We start from the raw sequence: 26,697 nt of genomic DNA, 5'->3' as shown, positions 1-26,697 counted from the left end.
TTTTGTAAAAATGACTATACTTAAGGCATGATCAGTCACAACAGGATACAATAAACACAGTGTTTCTACCCAGAAGACATGAAAATACCAATACAACTGAAAGGAAACACTTAAACAAAAAGAGGCGCTATTCACAAAACATTGTTTTATGCGATGTCAAGAAATATGATTGGGGCTGGGCCGGGCAAATTGTAAAATTAAGGTCATCAATCGTTCCTGATCACTGTTGGGTAATCCACTAAGCCTATAGAGTGCTTAGGAAAAGCTACAAGATTGATAGAATTATTACTTTTTAATGTTAGAAATTCAGTATGAAGAAAAAAAGACAATTCAAAATGCATTTTTCTGTTTGGGGAAAAAAGTCTATTTTTGAGACAGTACTGTTAACATCAGGATACACTTGCCCAAGTTTTTCTACCAGAAATAAAAATCAAATTTTGGCCCTGATCAATACCGAAAGGAAAATATTCTGAGACCCCTGAAAAAATGAAATTTTGAGGGCCAAAAATATGGTAAAAATGTTGATTTTGCAAGTTCTAAAAACATATTTTAATGCATGTTCTAAAAATAGCAAAAGGGTGAATTTTATAGCAATATTTTCTTGTCCCAAGTAAAGCCAAGGATGATACTTTGTAGTGATGGAAAAGGTTTTATGAAATATTTTTGTTTTTTGGTGGGGTGTAGTTGTAAATAATAACTGAAAAACAGTTTTTTTCAGACCCCAAAATTGGACTAAAGTGGCCTAAACACAAATGAACTGTTACCATGGCAACGTGTTATATTATGATTTGAAATGTAAATGCTGTTTATTTGCACCCCAAGTCCCTTCCATCCACAAAGTATAAGAAAAATATTCCTTTTATTTTACCGTGGACACGTATGTCGATATTATGTGAAAAGACCCTTAAAAAGGCATTTTCACGTTTTGGGGAAAAAAGTCTAGTTTTGAGGCAGTACTGTCACAACAGAATACAATTGCCCAAGTTTTTGACACCAGATATGGAAAGACCAATGTTTGCCCTAATCACAGCCGAAATGAGAATTTTCTGAGACCCCTGGCAAGTTGACATTTTGGGGTCCAAAAATAGGGTAAAAATGTCGTTTTTGCAAGTTCTAAAAACATACTGTAATGCATGATGCAAAAATAGCACAAGGGTGATATTTAAAGCAATAAATTCTTTTCTCAAGGAAGGCCAAGGATGATACTTTGTAGTGATATAAAAGGTTTTTTGAAATAATTTTGCATTTTGGTGGGGTGGAGTTGTAAATATGAGCTAAAAACCAGTTTTTCAGACCTAAAAATCGGCCTAAAATGGCCAAAAAACAAAATGAGCTGTAACCATGGCAACGGGCTATATATAGAATTAAAAATGCAATTTTGTTTACTTGCACCCCAAGGCCCTTCCATCCACAAAGTATTAAAAAAAATCATGTTTTGACCGTGAGCAACTATGTCAATTATTTACCTGAACTGACTCTTAAAATCCAAAATTTTCCCGGGCCCTGCAGCGGGCCCGCACCCACGCCCTAAAGGCTTCTCACACGTGTGCTCCATCGTTGACAGATTTGCACCTCCCCCTTGAAAGAGTGGCAGGGACGTGGCCTTGAAACTTAAACGTAATAGTTCCGCACCTGAAGATGCTGTTAACCGAAAAGGTTCTACTGCTGCTCACATTTAAAGGGCTTTATGTTCTGTTCAATTCTGTATGCCTCTATTGGCCTAAGATTACACCACAGAGCATCTAGAATGCAAAATTTTTCCCGGCCTTTAGGCGGATCCGGGCCCCAGGCCGTAAAAGGCTTTGTGCCAGGCCCCATCTTTAATATGTGCCACACCCACCTCCCCTAAAAGTTCTTGTCTACAACCCTTGACGATGTTGGTGATACAAATTTTCCCGGCCCCTATATAAAGCGGGCCCCGGACCCCACGCCGTAATGTTATGCCCCCCCCCCCCCCCCATCTTTCAAGACGAATTGACGCCCCTGCAATAGGGTCATAACATTAATTGTGCAGAAAACTGTGAAATGTGTGACGGCCAAAAATATGGCACATAGACAAGCACTTTTGTCCATCAGGAGAATTTTGTTTATAATATACTTCAAAACCCTTTTATTTCCAGTTGTGACACCCGATGACGTCGTAAAGCCATCATAATAAATCAATAATGCATATCATTGAAATGTTGCCTTTGATCACTCGAAGCTCCATCCGCATTGCATCTATTGAAGTCAAGTTGCAAACAAGGGAGCAGATTGTGCAATGCCAATTTCCAGACGGAAGGACATTAATAAAGAAAGAAAGAACAGAACAATTCCAAAGTTCTTTCACTTCTAAGTGAAACCGTTGTTCAGTTGACAGCCGTTTGAACCAAACTTGTCAACATTTTGCATATTATTTACGGACTCTTTAACCATTGTTTTTACGTCGTGACCCCCCCCCCCCAATATGGCTTATTCCGTATGTGTGTGTTGGGGTGGGGAGACCTTGCGACAAATCCCAGATCTGCCGATGAGATTTCTGGGATTACGGATAGTTCGCTTGTCGACAGTACAGCGGCATGCTACAGAAGGCACATCCCATCAATCCTGTATGTATGGAACGGCTTTACTGTACTTAAACTCAATCAGCCGGTTTGTTTTGGTGGATTTGATGTACTTGTAGCCTGCTTTCTTTTCACTATTGGAGTTAATTGGACTCGGATATTGGCCCATGCTTGTTTTAGCAAGGACATTGTGTTTACACCAATCGAATTTGATCATGAGTGACATGGGAACTACTTCAACACTTCGTTGAAATTGTTTGAGGGATAGGACGTTTATAAAACAAGCTTCTTGCGAACCCATGTGTACACTGTGATGCAGATGAAAATACACCACAACATCTAGTCGGTTTTGACAAGTGATCACTAAGTATGTCTCAACCCTGAACGTTGAAATATTGTCAGTCATTGAGACAGTGACGGTTTGGTTTGTGGTGCAGTAGGCCACTCTGTTCATAATGATGAATGAGGGTTTTCAGTGTTACAACAGATCAAATTAAAGCAGTGAAATGCAGTCATAATCACTGAACGTTGCACACTTTATTGTTAACACTGATTATTTTGTATGACTTATGAAGTGGGCCGGAGGAAAAAAGATTCCACGCTAAGCGGGATGTTTAGACGTTTTGTGGACTAAAGTACACCTTCAAATATTTGTTTTTTGTTTTTAAAGAACAAACACCTAGGAATAGGGAAGATTCAATTACCTGAACCGCTAAGTGTACAGTGAGTACACTGCAAACACTGTGGTGTTGTCACATATATACCGAAGCTAGAATCAAAACAAACATCACATTGTGTTAAAACAACACAAATGCAATTGTTTCGGCAGTCATTGGTGTCATTTTAACACCAGGTGTACATTTTTATTCTCTCTTCGATTTATATACATGTGTCAACACCCCAGGTTTTACAGTGTATAAAACAAGCCAAACTGTACTACAACCCGTTGTGCATTTCTTATCGAACAGACCCTCAACTAACTGTGCTAAAAAAAAGTTCAATTCTAAGTGTGCAGAGTTTCTTCTCCTTAGTCGAAGAATCATCAAAGTTCTCATTCTAAACCGACTCCAACCATTCAGTATGCGTGTCCAGGTTAGCCCAATTCGAGAGGATAAGGGTTTGGGTGCTGATGTTTTTTTCAACCGGAATATCTCAAAAGAGAAATGAGTGCAGGTAGTTTGAAATTAAACAAACTGAAAGACATTTTGTTTCAATTTTGTATCGACCTTTACCCAGATACACATTGAGAAAATGATAATAAATTGTGACCGTTAACCGCTCTGTACATGTTTCGTAATTGTCAAAGACCAGTGTTCTCACTTGGTGTATCCCATCATAACCATAAAATAACAAGCCTGTGAAAACTTGGGCTCAATCGGTCATCGAAGTCGCGAGCAAATGATGAAAGAAAAACACCCTTGTTTGACGAATTTGTGTGCTTTCATAGGAAAAAAAGACTTCCAGTGAGAAGCCTTTTAATATTTTAGTTTTTTATGCTATCAACGGCTCTCCCATGCTCGTTACCAATTCAGTTTTTAAGTTAATATTTATTTTGAGTATACAAAACGTTACCTTCCCTTGGCAGTGGACACTATTGGTAATTACTCAAAATATTTATTAGTATAAAACCTTACTTGGTAACGAGTAATGGGAGAGGTTGGTAGTATAAAACATTGTGAGATATAGTTTTCGAGAAAGAAGTAATTTTCCACGAATTTGATTTCGAGACCTCAGATTTAGACTTTGATGTCTCGAAACCAAGTATCTAAAAGCACAACTCCGTGTGACAAGGTGGTTTTTCTTTCATTAATATCTCGCAACTTCGACGACCAATTGAGCTCAAACTTTCACAGGTTTGTTATTTTATGTATATGTTGAGATTCACCAAGTGAGAAGACTGGTCTTTGACAATGACCAATAGTGTCCAGTGTCTTTAAGCCTTTTCTGTAATGAGAAACACACACTTTTTTGTATAAACCTTTAATAATTATTCCAAAAGAATGCAAATGAAAATTTTACAACATTAATTATTTAAGGAAATGAATATAAGAGCCTTGTTACTAAACTGTGTGTATTTAATGTATAGCCGACATTAATATGTGATGAGAGAAAACGGAAGACTAAGAGTCTAAACACCTCATTATCGTCTAGATCGATCTTACTGCCGTAAATATGGAGTCACTTTCTATTTTATCATAACGTACCAATCAATTAAATCAGACATTTTAAAACTCGAACTGTTTACCCATATATCTTCATTAATTCGAGCAGTCCTTTGACGCTCATCTTCTCTGGTTACAAAGATACACACATTTGGCTAGCATTGTGAAGCTCTGCGATTGACGAAAGTTTAATTTATAGATGGAAGTTTAAAACACTGCGACTATTATATACTTCTTAAGGACGACCCAACCGTTGCAAACAATACAAACCCTGAGAAAAATTTATTCCACTAACTAAAATGATGGAGTCAATAGGAAGATTACTGAAGTATGACGTAGGTATCCAAAGACACTACTGGTAATTGTCAAAAATCAGTCTTCTCACTTGGTGTATCTCAACATATGCATAAAATAACAAACCCATGGAAATTTGAGCTCACAATTGGTCGTCGAAGTTGCGAGATAAATGAACAAAAAAAAATCCATTGTCACACGAAGTCGTGTGCTTTTAGATGCTTGGTTTCGAGACCTCAAAATCTTATTTTGAGGTCTCGAAATCAAATTCGTGGAAAATAACTTCTTTCTCGAAAACCGTTTCTCACAGTGTTTTATACTATCAACCTCTCCCCATTACTCGTTGCCAAGTAAGGTTTTATGCTAATAATTATTTGGAGTAATTACCAATAGTGTCCACTGCCTTTAAAGAAATATTACAGATGTGGTAAGAAAAGAAAAAGAAAAAGAAAAAAAACGTCCAAGATCACATATTTACATAAAACTTACACGGTCTAATAATGATTATAGTAGAAAAATATCCCTCGAAATACTTCTGTCTGAAATGTTATATTTGATGAGAAATAAGCAAAACAAATTTTCCGTTTGGAGTTAACCGCCTATGAGCGTTTTATTATTTTTTGTTCAAATTAATGTCAGCATGCAACATAATGTAATTGGTTTTGCACTATCTCGTGGCCCAGATTGCCGATCGATCTCAGACTTACAGGTTTGCTAGTTTATGTATAATATTTGGTGGATTAACTGTTTTGTGAGCAAAAACACAATTCTGTAATGTTCTTTGATGAAAGCACATTACACAGTCATTATTGCACACCGATCATTTAAAGAAAAAAATAAACCTAACGTGGTTAGTCATTAAAGAATTGTTTATAACAAAATAAATAGAAACAAGTATAGATCAGCGATCACAAACTATCCACAGATGAGTGGGTTTGTCTGAAATACTGTAAGTAATGAAAGTAGGGTAGACCCTGAAAATCACTAATGCTTTCCTCGATTCTCGCGGCTAACATAAACATGGGTACGTGCACAACATTACTTCCATCAAACCATAAAGCTGTTTTCGCCGATTTTATTTTGAATGGGATCACCTTTTTAATTAACCGTTCTAGGCCTACGGTTGCTGCTAAAACTAGAGAACGGTAACGAATTTACTCTTTATGCATGTTAATGTATTTCTCTGAAATATGTGTAAACCACATTTGCTTAAAGATTCTTACATTATTTTTATGGTTAAAAACAGAACATTTCAAGCCAATACCAAACCTACATTACATTATTTCTACACTGTTTTTTGTTGTTATTATTTTTTTTATGGGGGGGGGATGCCATGGGGTGGGTTAATTTCCATCCTCTAGATTTAGTAATGGAAACAAGGTCTCTGTTTTAAGGAACACGTTTCTCAGAATGCAAATCAAAACAGTGACACTTCTAAAATGACATTTGAGTTCAAAGCCCCAAGATTTCCAACAATTTTTTGCAGTAAACAAACACGGGTGTTTATACAGTGATGTATAGCTTCAATGAACGTGACTTGAAAACAGCCCATGTGTACAAAAAAGACATTTTTTAATTTTTAAAAGAAAAGGTAAATAATTACGCTCTTAGTGTTGTAGTTTGCATTATTTTTAAAGTTACATTCATGTTTACAGGCTAAGGGAGAACTGTTTTCCTTTTAATTTTAGAAATGTTGGCGTCTAGAAGTCTCTTACTAATAAAACAGCGATGGTAGTTATACTAACTAAAACTACTCAGTTAAAGAGCCACCATTGAATGGTGTTTGAGATAATATGCAAAGCACTGGAACGGCTACCGGTATTGGGTCTCAGCCAAGAGAAAAGCATGACTATATTAAAAAGCTGGCTGGTATTAAAATTGTTTTGTATAGGTTTTCCGGTCATTTTCGGCAAACAGGCGGTCAATTTAAACCTTATTCTCTATATGCGCGAAATTGAAAGCTCCTCAAAATAGACGTTTAATTTAAATTTAATGTCTAAACAGTTTTCTTTACATTTGCCCATACCCTCTGAAAATGCGCCCTCTAAAAAGTTCCATTGAATTTAGTGCGCATGCGTGAAATAGAAATAGGCTGCTGTTTTGCCGAAAAAGACACGAAAAAACCTGTAACTTAAAATTTCTTAAACAATCAGTAGTCATAGTCAGCAGCAACCAAGTAGACTTGTTACAAGTCGTTCAATTTCTGTCGCGGTGGGGAGCGGAACGGCTCTCTCGCAATAATCTCGCGAGACTGCTGGTCCGCGTGAGTGTACTGCTCCCACAATATAAACTGTGTACAGTCTAGCAGCAAGAGGCTGGTCAACCATTCAATTTCATATCAACAAGTATCAGAAAGTCAACCGAAGAATGGATTGACATGAAATATAGAATAGGCCTAATTTGATCGAACAAGCCAAAATGTGGAACTTTAAATCATGTTAAAGTTTATGAAATTGATTTCATGTTTGCTAAAATTGACCTAAGCTTTTCCCGGTCCGTTAAATCTTTTTTTGAGCATTCAGTTTAGAAAGTACTTAAAACATTACACAGATCATCACAGATAATCACATTATTTACAGATCATCACATTTAAACAGACCATCAAATTGTTACACAGATCATCACATTTTTACACAGATCATCATACTATTAAAAATATCATCACATTAATACACAGATCATCACATCACCCCCACATTATTACACAGATCATAACATTAGAACATAGATCATCACATTCTTACACATATCATCACCTAATTACACACATCGTCACAATATTACACAGAATCATAACATTATTACACAGATCGTCACACTATTACATCATCACACTATTACAAAGATCTTCACTTTATTACACAGATTATCACATTAGTACACAGTCATAAAATATTACATATATCATCACACTGTTACACAGATTATCACATTATTACCGAACAGATCATCACCTTATCACACAGATCATCACATTTACACATATCATCACCTTATTACACACATCATTACATTATTACACAAATCATTACCTTATTACACACATCATCACACTATTACACACATCATCACATTATTACATAGATCATCACATTATTACACAAATCATTACCTTATTACACACATCATCACATTATTACACACATCATCAACTTTTTACACACATCGTCACATTATTACACAAATCATTACCTTATTACACACATGATCACATTATTACACAAATCATCACCTTTTTACACACATCGTCACATTATTACACAATCATCACCTTATTACACAGATCATCACATATTACACAGATCATCATATTATTACATAGATCATCACATGATCATCACACATCACACAAATTAGTAGTCATCACATATTACACATATTAACACATTATTACACAGATCGTCATGTTATGACAACTATTATCACATTATAACACAGCTGATCACCTTATCAAACAGATCATCGCATTATTACACAGATCATCACATTTCACATACATTATTACACAGATCATCACATTTTTACACAATCATCACCTTAATACAAAGATCATCACATTTACACAGATCTGTGCATTATCACAAAGATCATCACAATATTACACACATCAACACATTATTACACAGATCATCACATTATTACACAGATCATCACATTATTACACAGATCATCACATTTTTCAACAGATCATCACATTATTACACAGATCATCACACACCAGATCTTGAATCAAAATAAAATCTTTTTGAAATCATATAATTTCCCTATCCGCCAGCATTCCGTTTCTTAAAAGATGCATTTATGCATTTACTGCGTTCAGCTTAAAAAGTATAATTGCATTGTTCTTAAATTTCGCCTTAACCGTCTAAAGCCCTTTTCAAGCTATTATTCCCGGGAAATTCCCGGAAACTTTTTTTGGTCGATCTTTTCAAACTAAAGAAAACCTCCCTGGAATCTCCCGGGAAACAACCCTTTTCCGGGAAATCATTAACAGGTGTCGGGTTAAGGGAGTAAACCATAGTGAAAACGGTTGCTTGGGTGGCGGTTGGTTTAAAAACTCCCAGGATTTTCCAGGGAGTTTCTTTCCCGGGAAATGGATCTAGTTTGAAAAGGGCTTAAAATGAATGCCCGATCAACCCATTTAAAAATGGGTTGATCGAGCATTCATTTTCACCAATGGAAAATATTTCATTTTTTTTCCAAACATCTTTTTTGCTGAATGTTCGCGCAAACGCTATAGATTAACTCAGCACAAGTTTAAATCTGGCGTCTATGACCCATCGATGCACCTTTCTTTATTTAGTTTAGTATTCAGAAAATACCAATGTGTGCCTGATGCATGCCCTTGCAGTTAATCAGCAGATGAGGTAATGACAAGATAACCAAGCAATTGCCCCATAGACTTAGACATTTTAGTATGTTAACAATTTTACACAATTGAGGGAAAACCCAGTGAAAACGATAATTCCATGGATTCTTTTAATGTCATTACTTCGTGACCTAACTCAATAGTTTGTACATTATAATTTAAAAACATCCTCAGGTAGAAGAAGACATCCAATTACATCAATATTTAAAGTCCTTTCAACGTTAGTTACCAAATTGTGAAAAAGATTACCCAAAATAACGAAAAACATAGTCGTATACGCATGCTTGCTAAATCGAATGCCTCATTGTTGTGAAGAGGCCTTTTGAAAAGTATGTCTATTCTAGGGCTAATTGTCCATAGTCATCAGAACAGTCATCATTGTATCCCGTGTTCTGGAAACTGGCACCAATCTCCAGCCTTGCTACGCTGCGTATACATTGTGTTCCAGAACCGTTTCTGAAATGTTATTTAATTAAGTAGGCCTACATACAATGGTATTTTAATTCCCTTCTACTTAATTGTGTAAGAATACCCGTGAGAGTCATAGGCCCATGTGCAAATCGACAATTTCCTTGTCTTATCTGATATTGAAACAACTCATCTTATGGAAGGCTTAGACATGAAAGCATGTTTGCGATAGATTTCACGTTTAATTACTTGTATACCGATTCACATTCACATCGGCATCGATTCATACATAAAGTTTTCCTGCTAAACTTACGGTTCTTATCTGCCTGTTGAATTGGATATTTATTCAAGTACATGCTCCTTTAAAGCAACACAGTTGGTCTGATTCGTGATTCGAACAAAGGAAATAACATACGTTTTTTTATTTAATTAATGAGGCTCTGAGGCTTTGTCAAGCCTTTCACATCAACTGCGATATTGTGACTGTGTGATCGTTATAGTGGTAATAGCTTGCTAAGATCGTAAGCTGGTCCGGAGAGTGTGGGTGTTTGTTAACTCAGCTTGTCGTAAGACTCTGCGAGGACGCCGGTCACACGTTATGATTCGTACAAAAGCCCGTCGGAAATCAAGATTGAAACATGTATAGATGCATGGATTGACAGCAGATGATATATATCCAAGCCAAGTAAAAGCCATGAAAAGTTCATTTGGAGGGTGGCATGATGAGCACACACCACTTAAGAGATGAACCACAAAGAAAGGCAACCACAGAACTATGAAGCAAACGAATACAACCACGAGCGTCTTGGCAGCTCGTCGCTCTCTCTTGCTTGTCATCCATCGTTGTCTTGTTTTAATTGCCTCACTCTGTGTACTTCCATAACCAAGACTTGATTTTTTAGCTCCAGTACAAAAGGTTATACGAAGTGATTTTTTCCTGATAGCACTGCTACTTTGGCCCCCGTTTGCTGCAGGGCTATCATGAGGCGAATCACCACAGCTGACAGTTGTTGAGTTGCTGTTCACCTGCTGAATGGGGGTGCGAGGAGTAGGCTCCGAGCTAAACTCCATTGCAGTTTTTCTCCCACGTAGCTTCTTAACTGCCCTCCAGTCAACAACAATCATGACGGCAAGTGGTACGTAAAATGAGCACATGGACGAGTAAATGATAAATGTGGAGTTAAAATAACCACAATCTCTGCCATCATTCTGCAATGTACTATCTGGGTCCACAAACCCTTGAATTACTAAGGGTGTGGATATAGCGATGGACACCAACCACACAGGTACAATAGTGCCAAGAATACGAGGGCGTGAATTGACCCGCTCCCTTGAGAAGTGAAGAGGGAATGTTACAGCGAGGTAACGATTCACAGCAATGGCACACAGATGTATAATAGAGGCTGTACATAGCATTACATCCAGTGCAAGGTAGATAACACATAATGGAAGTCCAAATCCCCAATGACCACGAACCTGTTGAACAAAGAGAAGAAAATAACTTTAATATAGGTTTTGCTGGAAGTTGATATTCTTTTTCATTTATGTGCAACGAAGATCATTCACTTATTTGCATTCAAATTAAAGATGGCTTATGGTTTACCTTTTTTATTCGAGATTTTCATACAACAATTATACGTGATACACTGAACTATTGCTTTCCTTTTTAACCACACTTCGTGGGTAATAATGGCCCGAGGGCGAAGCCCGAGGGCCATTTGTACCCACGAATGGCGCGTTCACCGAGGGCATTATGCGACTTAACCCACACATGGGACGTCATGCTATTGTTAAAATCGCTCCATTATTTTGCACGAATGGCGCGATATTGTTTTACTTTTAAGTCAATTGTTTGTATATATTACGTAAGCTTGTTCATAGTCTGGTTCCCAGACCCCAAAATCTCCGACTTAGGCTCTGTCGAATTTAGGGTCCGGTATCACCCAAAATCACGTGACCAAAAGAGGAATTCCTCCTGTTTCGAAGTTATCCGAAATGTTCCGAACGTGTTGTCGTCAACATTCGGACAGTATCGTTGATGTTCAGTATGAATCATAATGTCAGTCCTGTCGGCCGTAGATCCAGGAGTTTTTATGCCAGCTATTGTTATTTAAAGCCAATGCAGGCGTTGTGCCTAAATAAAGCGTTTGCAAAGCGATGCGACAAGTTCAAAATATATAAACCTGGGAAATCGCTCCGGGATCTGGTAGACATTGATTGAGGATTAAGTTTCATGATTTTTGAAAGTGGTAAAAATGGGGCAAATCTGGTGGCTAGCTGTCGAAATTATACGTGTTGAACCAGATTGTCATTAAATTGCCGATCAAAATAATCTCGTAACCCTCCGGCCTGGCGGCCGTCGGGAGGAGGGTTACGCTATCGCAACTAGTGCAGACATGGTTTCCCTGGAGATGACCCCCGACCCTGACAAGTTGCGTCATGCTCTATTTTTAACCGTGGGTGATACCTGACCTAAGATTTTTAACAAGAGACGTCAAGGAATCTTTGGTCAGGGGACAAGACTAGCTTGTTCACTCCAGTGAACACCCCCAGTGGTGCGTAAGACTGACATTTAGGAAATACGACGGTTCCTGCGACAGTGGCATCATCCTGACTTAAAGTAAATTTTGTCAAGTGACAGAAAGTAAGGATGATACGGATGATGTTGTAGCCGACTTGCTTGGTGTACCCCAGAAGGTGAAAATTAAAAAAGTAACCTATCGTATACCAGCAAGTAGTTTCATATATAAATCTATTAGTTTGCACGACTTGCACAATGGGGACAGTTTCACCCGTTTGCACAATGGGTGGATAGTTTTCTATGGTTGCACCCATCGCGCCATTCGTGCAAGACGTCACAGGTGTGGATTAAAAAGCAATAATCAAAGCTGAACCAAATCAAAGACAAAGCGAATAACAGTTTCAAGTCTTTAAGTCTACCTGGTATTAGTAAACATCGGAAAAGTTGTCTGAGACAGCGAGAGAGAGGGACGGTGGGAATGTACAATTTTATCTAAACACGACTGAGACAAAACCGGTTAGAACAATGTCGACACAATGGTTCTCTCAGAGCTTTCTTTTACTCTGGAGATAGAATTGAATTGGAAAAACAATATTAAAGTGAGTCAGCAATTCCGATATCATCCATTTATTCACATCGTAATTAGTTCTTGGTACGCGCCAATTGCGGTTAAAGTTTGTAGCATTCAACGGCGACGGCCAAGATTAACCTCTTTTCTTAATAAACATTATATTTTCAGAATGTATCTGTATTTTAAGTATTGCTGTTGCGGACATATAGCAGTCTTCATGCATATTTGCGGTATGATAAGTATATGTTTGGGTTAATATGATTCATATTCAAAATGAAATAATGAACGGCGATGTGAAAGTATAGAAATCGGTCCATGCTGTCATGATACGCGCGGGTGTCAAGTCACATCACGTCGACTGTCAATAACTCGTTTGTGTCTCGCTCTGAATAATCAAATACCAAAATGCTATCTGAATGGCTAATCATTCCACTGGAATTATTCGTAAATATTATGATAAGCCTCCGAATGGGAAATCTCAAATTCAAAATTGACGGCAGATTTGTTCGCCATTTTTTTTGTAAACCAAATTATTTTTGTCTGTGACTTTATTTAGTGATGTATTATTTTTAAATAAACCCATGTTGAATTTATTTGAATTTAATTTAAAGTCGCCACACACATCACTCTTACATGTACATTTTTACATTCTTAAATCACAACGATGTCTCGCAGTTACTTCAATATTGTTGCCAACAAGTCAGTGTGCAAACACGATCTATCTTTATATTTCACAGCCATAAAATGAATGTAGATCTATGAATAAATAAGCACCAATGAATGTCGATTTTGGGCATGCATTTAACGGGATTTTGCAAACGAACGACAAGTATTAAGGTACCGGTATGTATGAACAGGGAGCGATGTTTTTCATTTCAGTTGGAAGGATGCGAGATTGATCGGGATGTTTGTCAAGCTCCTTCATACTTTCAATGTTTTCCTTATACCCTTAAATACATTAGGTATATGGGGATACTTTCAATGTCGACCTGAAATAACAAATCTGCAATATCGATTTTCCTGAAAATTTTAAATTTTTCTTACCCACACAGGAATGCGAGGGAAGTGTCAATCAAGAAACAATCCGTCAAATTATTCTAACGAAGAAGAATTTGTGTATGTATAAATTATAAAAAGCTTTTAGATATGCCCTTCATGCTCCAATTCGACTCTATAACAAATACCCACCAACCGAACGGCGACCTGCACAGTATTCGGTAATTTTGTGGATGAAACAAGTTGAACAAACAACAGTTACTCTGCTGATAAACCAGACATCGACAATTATTATGAGTCCGTAAACGCATTGCAAAATGACTATTATTTCTCCTTTTGAATCGATTACAAACTCCCCTCCTTTGCGCAAGAATAAAAAATAATAACAAATGCAAATAAATAAATAACAAAAGTGCGTACGATCCGTTAGATTTAAAGTCAACATATTACAGAATTGGTTGTCGCTCTAACAAAACAGTTGCTAACAGTATAAGTGTAATCCACCATCCACCATTAACTTTGTGTAATCCACCATTCATAAACTGACAAACCTGTAGAAGTTTGAGATCGATCGACCTTCTGTCACGAAAAATAGTGAAAATTCGATTACACATTTTTTCATGCCATCGATTCAAATTATTTTTGCAATAAAACGCTGACTGAGAGATAAAATATAGTCATTATTATTTCTCATCAAAATAATATGACATTTCAGACATAAATATTTCAAGAGATTTTTTCTATCATCGTCATCATTAGAGCGTGTATGTTTTATGTAATTTTGTGACCTTAAACGAGTTTTTTGTCTTATCATTTCTGTAATGTTGCTTTAAGTACAGCAAATTCCCCCAAATTAAATTCATGTGACCTCCCGATGTTTTTTTTGCGAAATGCAAACTTGGTTTCATCACTTACTCACGTTTCCCTTGAGTATAGGGTCCGTTTGTTGTCAATTATATTATACCAGGCCTTTATAATAAAGAAAAGTTGTTTTACTTCTTGAAAATCCATGGCAATATTAAGCTATTTCTTACTTTCAATATTTCATCATATATAAAAAATAAAAAAATAAAATTAAAATTAATTCACACCAAGAATTAAATGAAATTAATTAGTTTCAATTTGACTTCTCCTACCGCACAATATTATTATTCTGTTTATTATAGACTGTGCAAGTCTCGCGCGCACCGGAGCGAGAAAACACGACAACTGAAGAACTTTATTTTTTATGAATCAAATCTTAGCTTTAATTTATTCTTAACAACAAAAATACCCTATAGAGCTTGTTGAAATTAGTTTCAGCTTTTTAAACAAATACACAATTATCGGTTAAAGTCTATGTATAGACAAAAGTAAAACTCTGGGACAAGGATGTTTGTTTGATCTTAAATTTGTTGAAACCCCTTTTGTAAATCTACGCCCGAATGTGAAACTACGCAAAGCTGGTTTATACGCGGACGCACGATGGTCGCAAGGGCGTTAGATAAACGCGTGACGCAGTTTAAAGAGTAAGCCGACGCCTAAACGACCAATGAAAAGGCTTTTCACCCCGCGCGACAAAAACAAGCGTCTGCGTAAGTTTCGTGATCGGAGATGGGCACAAATTCTTAATTTTTACCAAGTAACCTGACCTGAGGTCAAGTTTAAATATCGGTTTTTCTTCGTTATTATGTTGACTTTATTTACTTTTATAATGATGTTAATTAGTATTACATTTTTAACAACATATGTCATTTATATGATCATAATTTACATTAAACTAAAGTAATGGACGAAACAAAATCTCCCCAACGTAAATCTCCATAAGGTTGGGACCACAATGGTCCCGGAAGTTCAAATCCGCGCGAGACTTGCACAGTCTATTCTGACACACTTCTTATTGCCAACATTCCATTCACGTTGGTAAGTCATCTTTTAAGCCTGTAGGGTTGCTCAAACTTCTCTCGTAAAGGTGGCTTTCTTCACGATGGTGAGATAACCCATTTGCTTGTTTTCGTTTTGTGCATGCATTGAGCCCAACCATGTAGGTGGTATAGTTGTTTCATTCCCTGACCTGTACCAGTAATCTCTCGTTCACATTGACATAACCCCAAAGTGACCTTGTGTTCTAGTGCAAACCAGAAGTTGAAATAAGAAACAACAAGCTCATCCCTGTGTGGATTTCAGTCTCGAGTTAGGACGAGTTAAACGATAGGCGTTCCTTAAAGTCACCTGGAAGTGGTATTTTGTCAAAATAAAGCTTTTGTCGCAAAAAAAAGTTTTTTAATGAGTGGAATATGAATAAACAGTTAATTAAGTTCACCAAAATTAGTTTCCATTTTATTTACAAATTTAAAAGTAGGCCCGACCAGGGGGCTGTTCGTGACGTCAATCGAGGCGCGATATTTGAAGAGAAAATGGTAGTCTGGCCCCGTTACACTACGTCTGGATACCTGATCGGTATGATGCCTACGTACCGTAGAGTTATATATAAGTCTATGCTACGCACAGAACTATACGGTCACGGAGCAGACTGCACGCACTGGATGGCTGCTGTGCGGACGGTCCACTCGGATTACCCAGCACGATGAATCGCATGCAGTGCCAACACAAGATAGTGACGTATGGTGCAAGCTAAAAACATGCCCTCAAAGTTGAAACAATACCCGATTTTGTTCACGTTAAGCAAATGCTCCTTTAGGTTCGTCACGTCTTTCAGGTAGCTTCTTCGACTTCCCCACTAGCTGGAAAAATTGTTGCGATAACGTCATGGTTTAGAAAAGAACCTTTCTCTTCATGTCAAAATGTGTAGTGTATTCCGGATTGTCGAAGCACGACGGCTCGAAGTGTTTGCTGCGCAGCGCTGGAAAATACGTCGGACCGGACTACTTTGCAAATTGACCACATCTTTAGTTGTCTTGCTGCATCCAGCAGCAATAAACCCGGTCGACATTGCCGGAAAAATGCAAGAAAAACACTTTTTTCGAAACGTACAATTTCACGACTATAGGACTTGCATGCACTTGCACGTCCGTGTGTTCGATGTTCGATCGAGGCAAAGTCTGCCTCGATTGACGTCACAAAAGGGGTAGGCGGAGTCACCCCAAACAACTCTATATATATTTTAAACATAGAAATCGTTACAAACAATTACTCAAATAATTATTTTATTGTTCCTTAACATTATACTCCAATGTTTGAAGAAAACAAAATTCTATTTCCAGATGACTTTAAGTTTTGAATCACTCTTAGGACTAAGAGGATTAGTCCTATTTCTTTGTGAAATCGACCCTGTGGTAGAAAAAGGTACACATAACCACTGAACTGCTCATTGGAGTTTACATCTTCATACATCTTTAGAAAAATATTTGAAATATTAAACAATTTTAACCTTGACTTCCGTTCCGAACCGGAAATTGAAAGCATTATTCAAAAGCTGAGAAACCAGTCTCATTTTCAACATGGACGGAAATTCAGGCGGCGTTCTTGCGTTGATCGTCTTCAAAAATAAATAATCAAATTCTAACAGCGCCTACCTGTTTAGGTTTATAAATGATACGAGACATGGGGAGGCATGGGGTTACACGCCCAAATTTACAGCTAATTATAACTCCATATATTATTTGCTTAATATTTCAATAATATAATGACGTGCTTTTAAAACCATTCGACGAAATTATTACAATGAGTAAATCCATTTGACTTTAAAATGCAAAATGTTTGAACCACAAACAACTTTACTTAAATCAATATTTCCTACAAAGACGTTTCTTAAGTCGATGTTGTTGTTGAATAATGTTGCTGTTGATTTCGATGTTTTTTTAATTGTTGTTGTACATGTTTTGTTGTTAAGCCTAGATTTTCAAACTTAGGGGTTTAGCAATCCAAAACAGTCATTCTAGGAGGGTCCACGTTGCTCGCTTTTTGCCTGATATAAAGCTGTTCCATAGAGGGAAACATAAATGTGTAATAAGCGAAGACCACTTCCATTGAAGGCAGATCCGTCCATGGAGCTATCCCAGCGCACTTCACCAGCTGCATTATGAGGAAGAACATACCCTCTTTCTCAAGTTGGTTGCAATCTCCGTTGTCTCGAGTTGGTTGCTTAAGATGCCTCTGGCACCAAGCAGATACTTCTGTTTTTTCGGTAACACGGTCAAAGTGGCCTCCAGTATCCTGAGTGATCCAGATTAAAACACCAGTTTCATGCCATAGCTACGGGCTTAAAGCCTGCATTGTGATTTCTTTTCTAAGATGAATACAAACATTTTGATTGCAGTTTGACGTTGGGCTGACAGCGGACAAAGAAAGGCTAACCCGAGGTAAGAGACGAAGAACAGACTTTACCAAACGAAACAGGCACTCCATGAATGACTTATCTACTCAGCTCGAATTAAGGATCTTTTTCAACCTTGGTGTATTATATCCAATGCACTGACCGCGGGCATGTAGATACTTTGATAACAAATCAAACAAACATACAGCAGGCATACATAATGTTTGTTTTATCTTTGCATAATGTGCCTCTCCCAAATAGTTATAAAACACTAACAATGTTCCAATATAGGCCTCAATTAAAACATTAGAAAGCCCATTGCAAAATAAAAAACAACCTAAAACCCAACTGGACTGATTTTTTTGTCGAAATAAAAACAAGGTAAAAAACTATGTCAAAAATAAACAGAGCTGGTGAAGAGAAAATTTTTTAAACACGTCTATTTGGGACATATTGATATAGACCTACTTGAAGTTAGTTTTGTAGTTCTAAGAACTTGTGATTTTAAAATAAGAAACTTAAAACCCAAATTGACACAGCCTAATTTGAAAACAGATGACATCATCAGGCTCCATTATTACGGATTCACAATCCTTGATTACAGATTCACAATCCTTTATTACTGATTCACAATCCTTTATGACGGATTCACAATCCATTGTTACTGATTCATAATCCTTTATGACGGATTCACAATCTATTTTTACGTATCGCAATCCTTTATTGCGGATTCAAACAAATCCTTTATTACGGATTTACAATCCTTTGTTACGAATTCACAATCCTTTATTACGGATTCACAATCCTTTATTACGGATTCACAATCCTTTATTACGGATTCACAATCCTTTATTACGGATTCACAATCCTTTGTTACGAATTCACAATCCTTTATTACGTATCCATAATCTTTTGTTACTGATTTACAATCCTTAATTACGGTTTCACAATCCTTTATTATGGATTCACAATCCTTTATTACGGATTCACAATCCTTTATTACGGATTCACAATCCTTTATTACGGATTCACAATCCTTAATTACGGTTTCACAATCCCTTTGTTCTTATCAGTACAGTTTAACAAATAAAAGGACACCGATCGTGTCCTAATTACGACGTTAAAAGTGTATTTTTGTTTGTTAACATACGTAACGTAATGTGACATTTGGCATGATACATCATACGCCGTTATCATGAATTACTATAGATTGGTCTCATGGCAGGATGGGGAATCACCGTCATATATCAACAATCATTGCACGACTCAACTCCTCCAAAGTACAGACATTTTATTACAGGCAGATTCATAACGAATGGCTCTATCTCACGAGTTCATCATCATTTGTTTGAGATTGCAACGATGTGAAATCAAGATTCCCAGATGCACATGAATGGACTCTTCAATAGTGTACATTTCCTGGTTGGTCCTTGTATTCATAGACAATTGTAGTTAACAACATATATTTTGGCTCCATTGTTCTTAGGAGTCCCAAGATGATATTATAGTCTTGATGATTTGAGAGAAATCAAACTGATCATTCAATGTCGCTCAATGCCTATAGGCCTTTCCGTTCAACCGAAAGTACCTTGATCGACACAATTCTTATGAATTGGGATAATGACTGGAACTGTTTCATAGCTCTCATTGTCTAAGGTTAACAATTTTGTTTTAGATGAACTCTAAATATAATTTGAAAACTAATCCAAAAGATTGTACAGTAATAAGAGACATCCATTTTTAGATTATAAATTAAATCTTTTAGGGATTAGAAATTTAGTTGGGGTTGCAGTATTTTCCAGTGCATGTTAAACAGTGGGGCCCCACAAGTACGACGCTACCTGATGTCAACTAATCAGCCCTACATACTAGGCGTCGACGGTCACTAAGGCCACACAATCCAACCGTAAGTGTCCCCCAATGAAATCTCGTTACCCATTACAGGTCGTTTCATCCACATACATCAAGCCTTGGATATGCTTTTCCTTTGCATACTATCCTTGCTATACCAGACCATCAAATTTCAGCGCCAGAAAGGAAGCACTCTTGCTAGCTGTTTATGCAAGACGATAGTTCCATTACATGTCGTTAGTGCCAGTTAAAGCCCTCGCATAAAAAATAATATTAAATAAAAACAACTTGCCAAAAATCGTAAGAAGTGGCACAATCAATAAGGAGACAGTATGCGCTGTATGCACTAAGTAAACCGAATTGTAATAAAACATTGGACAAAAATATATTACACTGCGGCATTATGGTGCTATTTCAACAACATCCCATTATTTACTCTTCGATTGCAGCTTTTGCAGCATAATCAATAAAAAAACAAGTCCATTTGCTGGCATCAGCCAATGTAAGCTCCAATCCTACCGTCAAAATCCAATAACATTCCCTCGGTCTTCTCGGCTTTTCACTTGGCATAGAAATTGATGTTGCGTATATACGAGCTTCTCAGAGACAAAATGACAACCGTCGGTTTAGTTTGTTGTTCACAGTAAATTACATAAGACAGAAAATGGGTCTAAATTTCCTTTTGACTGAAAATAGATCTAACCAAGTCAAAATCTAAAACACGAATTACGAATACAAATTTGTGAAAAATGTTCTAACTTTGTTTTATTGTATGTTAATAACGTATTTTAAACGGATTAGCGCTTCGGGACTGTTGTGTGAAGCACTATATAAGTACTGTTCATTATTATAGTTATTATTAGTCAGAGTGATTTTTGTTCATCAACGCGATTTACGTTTTCGGAAACACGTCATGTGGACTGTCAGAAGACTGTAATGTGAGGTTTAATGAACCCGGGGTTTAATTCTAAGAGTAAGCATCCAGTTCGTCTCAGAGCCACACTCTCAAATAACAGACTATAATTAGTCGTCTATACCTTATTTTAACACTAAACACCGTCCACTTTAACCCAGTACTCAAAATGTAACCTACTCCTGCCGGTTGGAGACAGTGGTATAGGTATATCCTAAGTTTAGTCCTCCAGTTCCACCGTCATTTAAAGCCATTGGACACTTTCAGTAAACAATATTGTCCAAGGCCAACACTTCGTGTATCACAACTTATATATAAAATAACAAACCTGTGAACATTTAGGCTCAATCGGTCATCGGAGTCGGGAGAAAATAACGGGAAAACCCGCCCTTGTGTCCGCACGTTTGGCCGTGTCATGACATGTGTTTAAAATAAATCCGTAATTCTCGATATCGAGAATTGATATTGTTTTAATGTTTTCTCAAAAAGTAAAGCATTTCATAGAATAATATTTCAAGAGAAGTCTTTCACCATTACCTTCTGTAAAGTTATTTGTAAATCTGTGAACTTTAAAAATAATTGTTCCGAAAGTGTCCAATGGCTTTAACTGGGACGCTTCTTAATTGATAGGACGCTAATATTTTATTATATTAATCTTAGCGCCATTTGTTGAATCATGGTTAACACAGATTTTTCTTATGTTTAAATAAACAGTACAAGCCATGGCTGTGTAACATTACCCTTGCCATCAAAACACACATGAGTGGTTGGAATATAGCCTAGACATTCATTACCATGGGGTTACAGACAGGATTCAACTGACATAATCATGACTTCGCTACTTGTTAAGTAATTTCTATGATTTATTTGACGAAAGAGTCGTCCAGAATGACAAATGTACGTACGAACACTCTTCTGGTCCCTTTATGGGTCTTCTTGTTTCTGTTTCATGGTTATTTCCTCGTTGAATATTCATTTTGATGTCGGATTGGTTTTACCTTTAATTACCAGGAAATCTTCTTATCTATATACCACGAACCTTTGAAATAACAAGTTTACCAAAGCTATGCAAAGCACAGAGTTCCGCATGCACAATTCATACACAGCTAAATTGAACGATGATAATTATGGGGATTGCACCATCAGTTTAGATTTTTTTGAAGAAAGAGGACCTAACATTTTGATCAGCACTTGTTCCACAAATCTTGATTTTAGGCAGCAAGTACGATACAAAAAAATATAGTGCGCAAGGTCAGTCTGTTTTGAAATCTCCAGGTCTATAAATGTGTATTTCATTTCAGTTGGAAGCCAAGTGAGACCTCCATTTGAATGGAATGAAAATAATCTGCATAATAGTATTATTTCCATATCATTATGATATTCCTTGTTCATCCTTAATAGCAACGAAAGAAAACAGTAATTTTTGCTGTTATTGATTATGAAACCGCCGCTGCATTGAAGACAGTCACCGTAGGCTAACGGGTAGTCTTAACACCTGCTTCTAGCCTCCAAGCAAATTCGATTGTGACATTACGTCATCTGGCCTAGCTGAAATGTGTTATGAAGTGGAGGCCTACAGTATGCTGTGCTGGCAAACGAAGCGGAAGCCCCAGTAGAAAAGACTTGACTTGATGGAAAAGCAGCAGTCAGATAGCCAGAGAAGCTCGTGGATACCCCCCGGCAGTTCGTTTTGTCCCACTTTGGTTCAAGTAACCAAACAAAATAAACCTCGTCACTACTCATGCTGTGTGTTTTATGCAAGGGTTAAACTTGGGTCCTGGATAGAAATAATATGCCATTGCTTCGGGGTTTTTCGATTTAAAACATTCTCTAAAAAACGGAGAAAAACAAGTTTTCAAGTTTTGTTAATCACGTTGATGAAATTTAAGGCCCGTGTTATTAAAACGTTGCCTTTTTCAATTATGAGGATGCATTACGACGCTGATATGCATGGATACCGAACTAATACGAGTTGAAATATTGCAGAACACTGCTTTTAACTCAAGGCTGTTCCCTCATCAAGTGATTCAAAATGTAGCACCTCAAAATAATTGTTTTTTATGGGAAACTTTTCAGCAGCATTAACTTTAGAAGCACGTCACTAAACATGACTGATCCTATTAATGAAACATCGACACGCGTAGCAATTTAGTGCTTGAAATGTAAGAATGCAATCAGATGAGACACAGGGATTAAGTTGTGTGATATTCATCTGGTTGCCAGGGCAAACACATTGCAACGCGTGTTTTGGACTCTATTTAATAGGATTCTGTAAACCGTTCCAGTACCCCTAGGGATAACAAGAAAGATGCACTTTTGATCCTCAGAAACAACTTGTATAGAGTACATCATTCGGCTCGATAAACTGACCTCCAGCGCTGACAACCCTGAATATACTATGCGCAAACATGTATATGAAAAGATTTACCACATTTTTTTTAATGAAACATACTGGAGTAGGCTGGACGAAAGTATTTAAAAGTGCCCCAGGGTAGGACTTAAATTTTCGATTAAAATCTCGACACTATGCGTTTACAGCAACATAAATCATACCGATACTCGGCCATATGTCAAGGAATTTATTAAATACAAGGGTACTTTATATTTCAATCATCCAGCATATGTGTATGGCATATCATATTTATACTATACAAGGTAGAATCCAGACAAACATTAATTTACATTACTCATATATCCACTTCAAAATGTATTTTGAACTCGAGGTAATTCTGTTACATGAGAGGAACTATTTCATCACAGCTGATAGACAATGTTTTCTCAAAGTTGTCCGCACCTGTTTTAATTATTCTTCCGTTGCCCTTTTGCCGTACGAAAAGAAGCAGTGATTTTGAGGGAAGCTAGCTTTGCCAATTGTTTAAAATAACGTCCCTAAATAACATAATCAAGTTTGATTCTATCACGGAAATACCACGCAGCGAGGCTGCCTAATGCCATGCACAAGAACAACTCTTAGATCGCTATAGCCACAAATCGATGTCGTGCTGCATTATTTGCCTGCACAGAAAGACCTACTTTCAAGTCACAGAACGAGGAATTGATGGAGACTGTAAATCAGATGGGATAAACTTGCTGGTATCTTCAGTAGAAGCAAATGAAGCTTTGAAATTGTAAGAAATATCACACAAAACAAAACATTTGCAAGGTAAGTATTGTGAGCCTTTGTCCGGCTCAAAAACCCTGGACTGAAACACGAGTTACCCCCAATCCACTTGCCAGTGTTTAGTCTTTTCTGAGCATGTAAACTTAAGGGACTTCTATCATTAGGATATTGGCGTTTCCCTGATATTATTAACTTCGTCCACTTTCTCTCTGCCTTACAAGCATTTAGAGTATATTTTTTGTCGATATTGATTTTTAGGAACACTATCGTCAATTTTCGACTTTAATTACTTCATTACTTTAGGGTGTTGATTTCCCGCTGAACAACATTTATGTCCAATTATTAAATTTAATTTTATACCTATAAAAACATTAATAACAACGATGTTTAAGGGACCACAGCTGGGTATTCATTCCCTCATTTACCCCCTTCTTCCCAAACCAGTGAAATACTTTTACAAGCAACCTTTTTTATTCTTATCACTTTCCATTGACAATAGATGACGCATGCGCAGGGTGAAGATTTGCAATTTGAAGATTTGTGTGAGGTGAGAGTTTGTTGGAAAGCATGTGGAAAGAGGCGCGTTTTGGGTAAAGCTGAAAGAGGAGGCTTTGAATATAAAGACACACACCTCTTAAAATGAATTTTCTAAAAGAGTTTATTCAAATGTCTTATTGGAATAACGAGAAGGGGAAGGGTTATTGATAGCAGCCGAAGGTGTACGATAAATGAAAATGACGGCAGACTGATGGGTATTTGAGAAAAAGGGGAAGGTTATGTTTGAAATGGTGTGTTGGAGGAGGGGAGGGTTGAGTTTGGAATGGTGTGTTGGAGGAGGGGAGGGTCATGTTTCGAATGGTGTGTTGGAGGAGGGGAGGGTCATGTTTCGAATGGTGTTTTGGAAGAGGGGAAGGTTATGTTTGGACTGGTGTGTTGGGGAGGGGAGGGTTGAGTTTGGAGTGGTGTGTTGGTGGAGGGGAGGGTTATGTTTCGAATGGTGTGTTGGAGGAGGGGAGGGTCATGTTTCGAATGGTGTTTTGGAAGAGGGGAAGGTTATGTTTGGACTTGTGTGTTGGAGGAGGGGACGGTTAAATTTGGTTTGGTGTGTTGGAGGATGGGGTGTGTTTGAAATGGTACGTTGGAGGAGGGAGGATATGTTTGGAATGGTGTAGTGGAGGAGGGAGGGTTGAGTTGCGAGGTGAAGTGGAATGGTGTGTATGAGGAGGGGGAGGTTGAGTTTGGAATGGTGTGTTGGAGGAGGGGAATGTTATGTTTGGAATGGTGTGTTGGAGGAGAGGAAGTTATATTTTGAATGGTGTGTTGGAGGAGGGGCAGATTAAGTTTGGAATGGTGTGTCGGAGGAGGGGAGGGTTATGTATGGTGGCCCTGAAGGGACATCGCATATCGCAAACGTGTGCGCATACGTATGCAATGTCGTGAAACAATTTGCGAATATGTGCGCACACGTATGCAATGTCGTGAAACAATTCGCAAATATGTGCGCACACGTATGCAATGTCGTGAAACAAATCGCGAATATGTGCGCACACGTATGCAATGTCGTGAAACAATTCGCGAATATGTGCGCACACGTCTGCGAATATTATTTGCGATGTCGTGAATTTTATTGCATACCATGTTGCATACCTTTGAATAAAATGTCTAATGATCTGGGGGGTTTCTTTCCAACAGTGAGATAAGCGGTAGTCATTGCAGCAGTAGTCTTTGTTGTGAGGCAAGCGAGGCGTGTGGTCGTCCTTGACCTGGTGCCAAGTTCCTGGGTATACACATGCTTTACAGAGGGAGCCTGCTGTAGCGCCACAGTACTCCCTAGATCGGTAACAAATTATCCACAACTATGACATCATCCTAATGGTATGCAACATGGTATGCAATAAAATTCACGACATTGCAAAACAAATCGCACTCGTGTGCGCACATATCCACGATTTGGTTCTCGAAATTGCATACGTGTGCGCACATATTCACGATTTGGTTCACGAAATTGCATACGTGTGCGCACATATTCACGATTTGGTTCACGAGATTGCATACGTGTGCGCACATATTCGCGATTTGTTTCACAACATTGCATACAAGTGCGCACATATTCGCGATTTGTTTCACGACATTGCATACGTGTGCGCACATATTCGCGATTTGTTTCACAACATTGCATACAAGTGCGCACATATTCGCGATTTGTTTCACGACATTGCATACGTGTGCGCACATATTCGCGAATTGTTTCACGATATTGTATACGTGTGCGCATATATTCGCGATTTGTTTCACGACATTGCATACGTATGCCCACACGTTTGCGTTATGCGATGTCCCTTCGGGGCCACCATAGTTATGTTTGAAATAGTGTGTTGGAGGAGGGAAGGGTTGAGTTCGGAATGGTGTGTTGGTGGAGGGGAGGGTTATGATTCGAATGGTGTGTTGGAGGAGGTGAGGGTTAATGTTTGGAATGGTGTGCTGGAGGAGGGGATGATTATGTTTGGAATTGTGTGTTGGTGGAGGGGAAGGTTATGTTTAGAATGTTGTGTTGGAGAAGGGAGGGTTATGTTTTGAATGATGTGTTGGAGGAGGGGAGGAATATGTTTGGAATGGTGTTTTGGAGGAGGAGCATGTAATGTTTGAAATGGTGTGTAAGAGGAGGGGAAGGTTATGTTTGGAATGGTGTGTTG

General features: G+C 37.7%; 1 protein-coding gene across 1 annotated transcript in view; it reads right to left on the bottom strand.

Annotated features, from left to right (window-relative positions):
- Positions 1-9,598: 9,598 nt before the first annotated feature.
- LOC139940752 (D(3) dopamine receptor-like) overlaps positions 9,599-26,697 on the bottom strand; it is a 31,373-nt gene continuing 14,274 nt past the window's right edge. The window contains exon 2 of the mRNA XM_071937121.1: positions 9,599-11,252. Coding sequence (XP_071793222.1) covers positions 10,290-11,252 — 963 coding nt within the window. The 3' untranslated portion in view covers positions 9,599-10,289. The remainder of the gene's footprint in view (positions 11,253-26,697) is intronic.

This window comes from Asterias amurensis, chromosome 8 (genome assembly GCF_032118995.1).
Source record: "Asterias amurensis chromosome 8, ASM3211899v1".
Classification (NCBI taxonomy): Eukaryota; Metazoa; Echinodermata; class Asteroidea; order Forcipulatida; family Asteriidae; genus Asterias; species Asterias amurensis.
The sequence above is the reverse complement of the archived record's forward strand: the minus strand, read 5'-3'. Positions and strand labels throughout refer to the sequence as shown.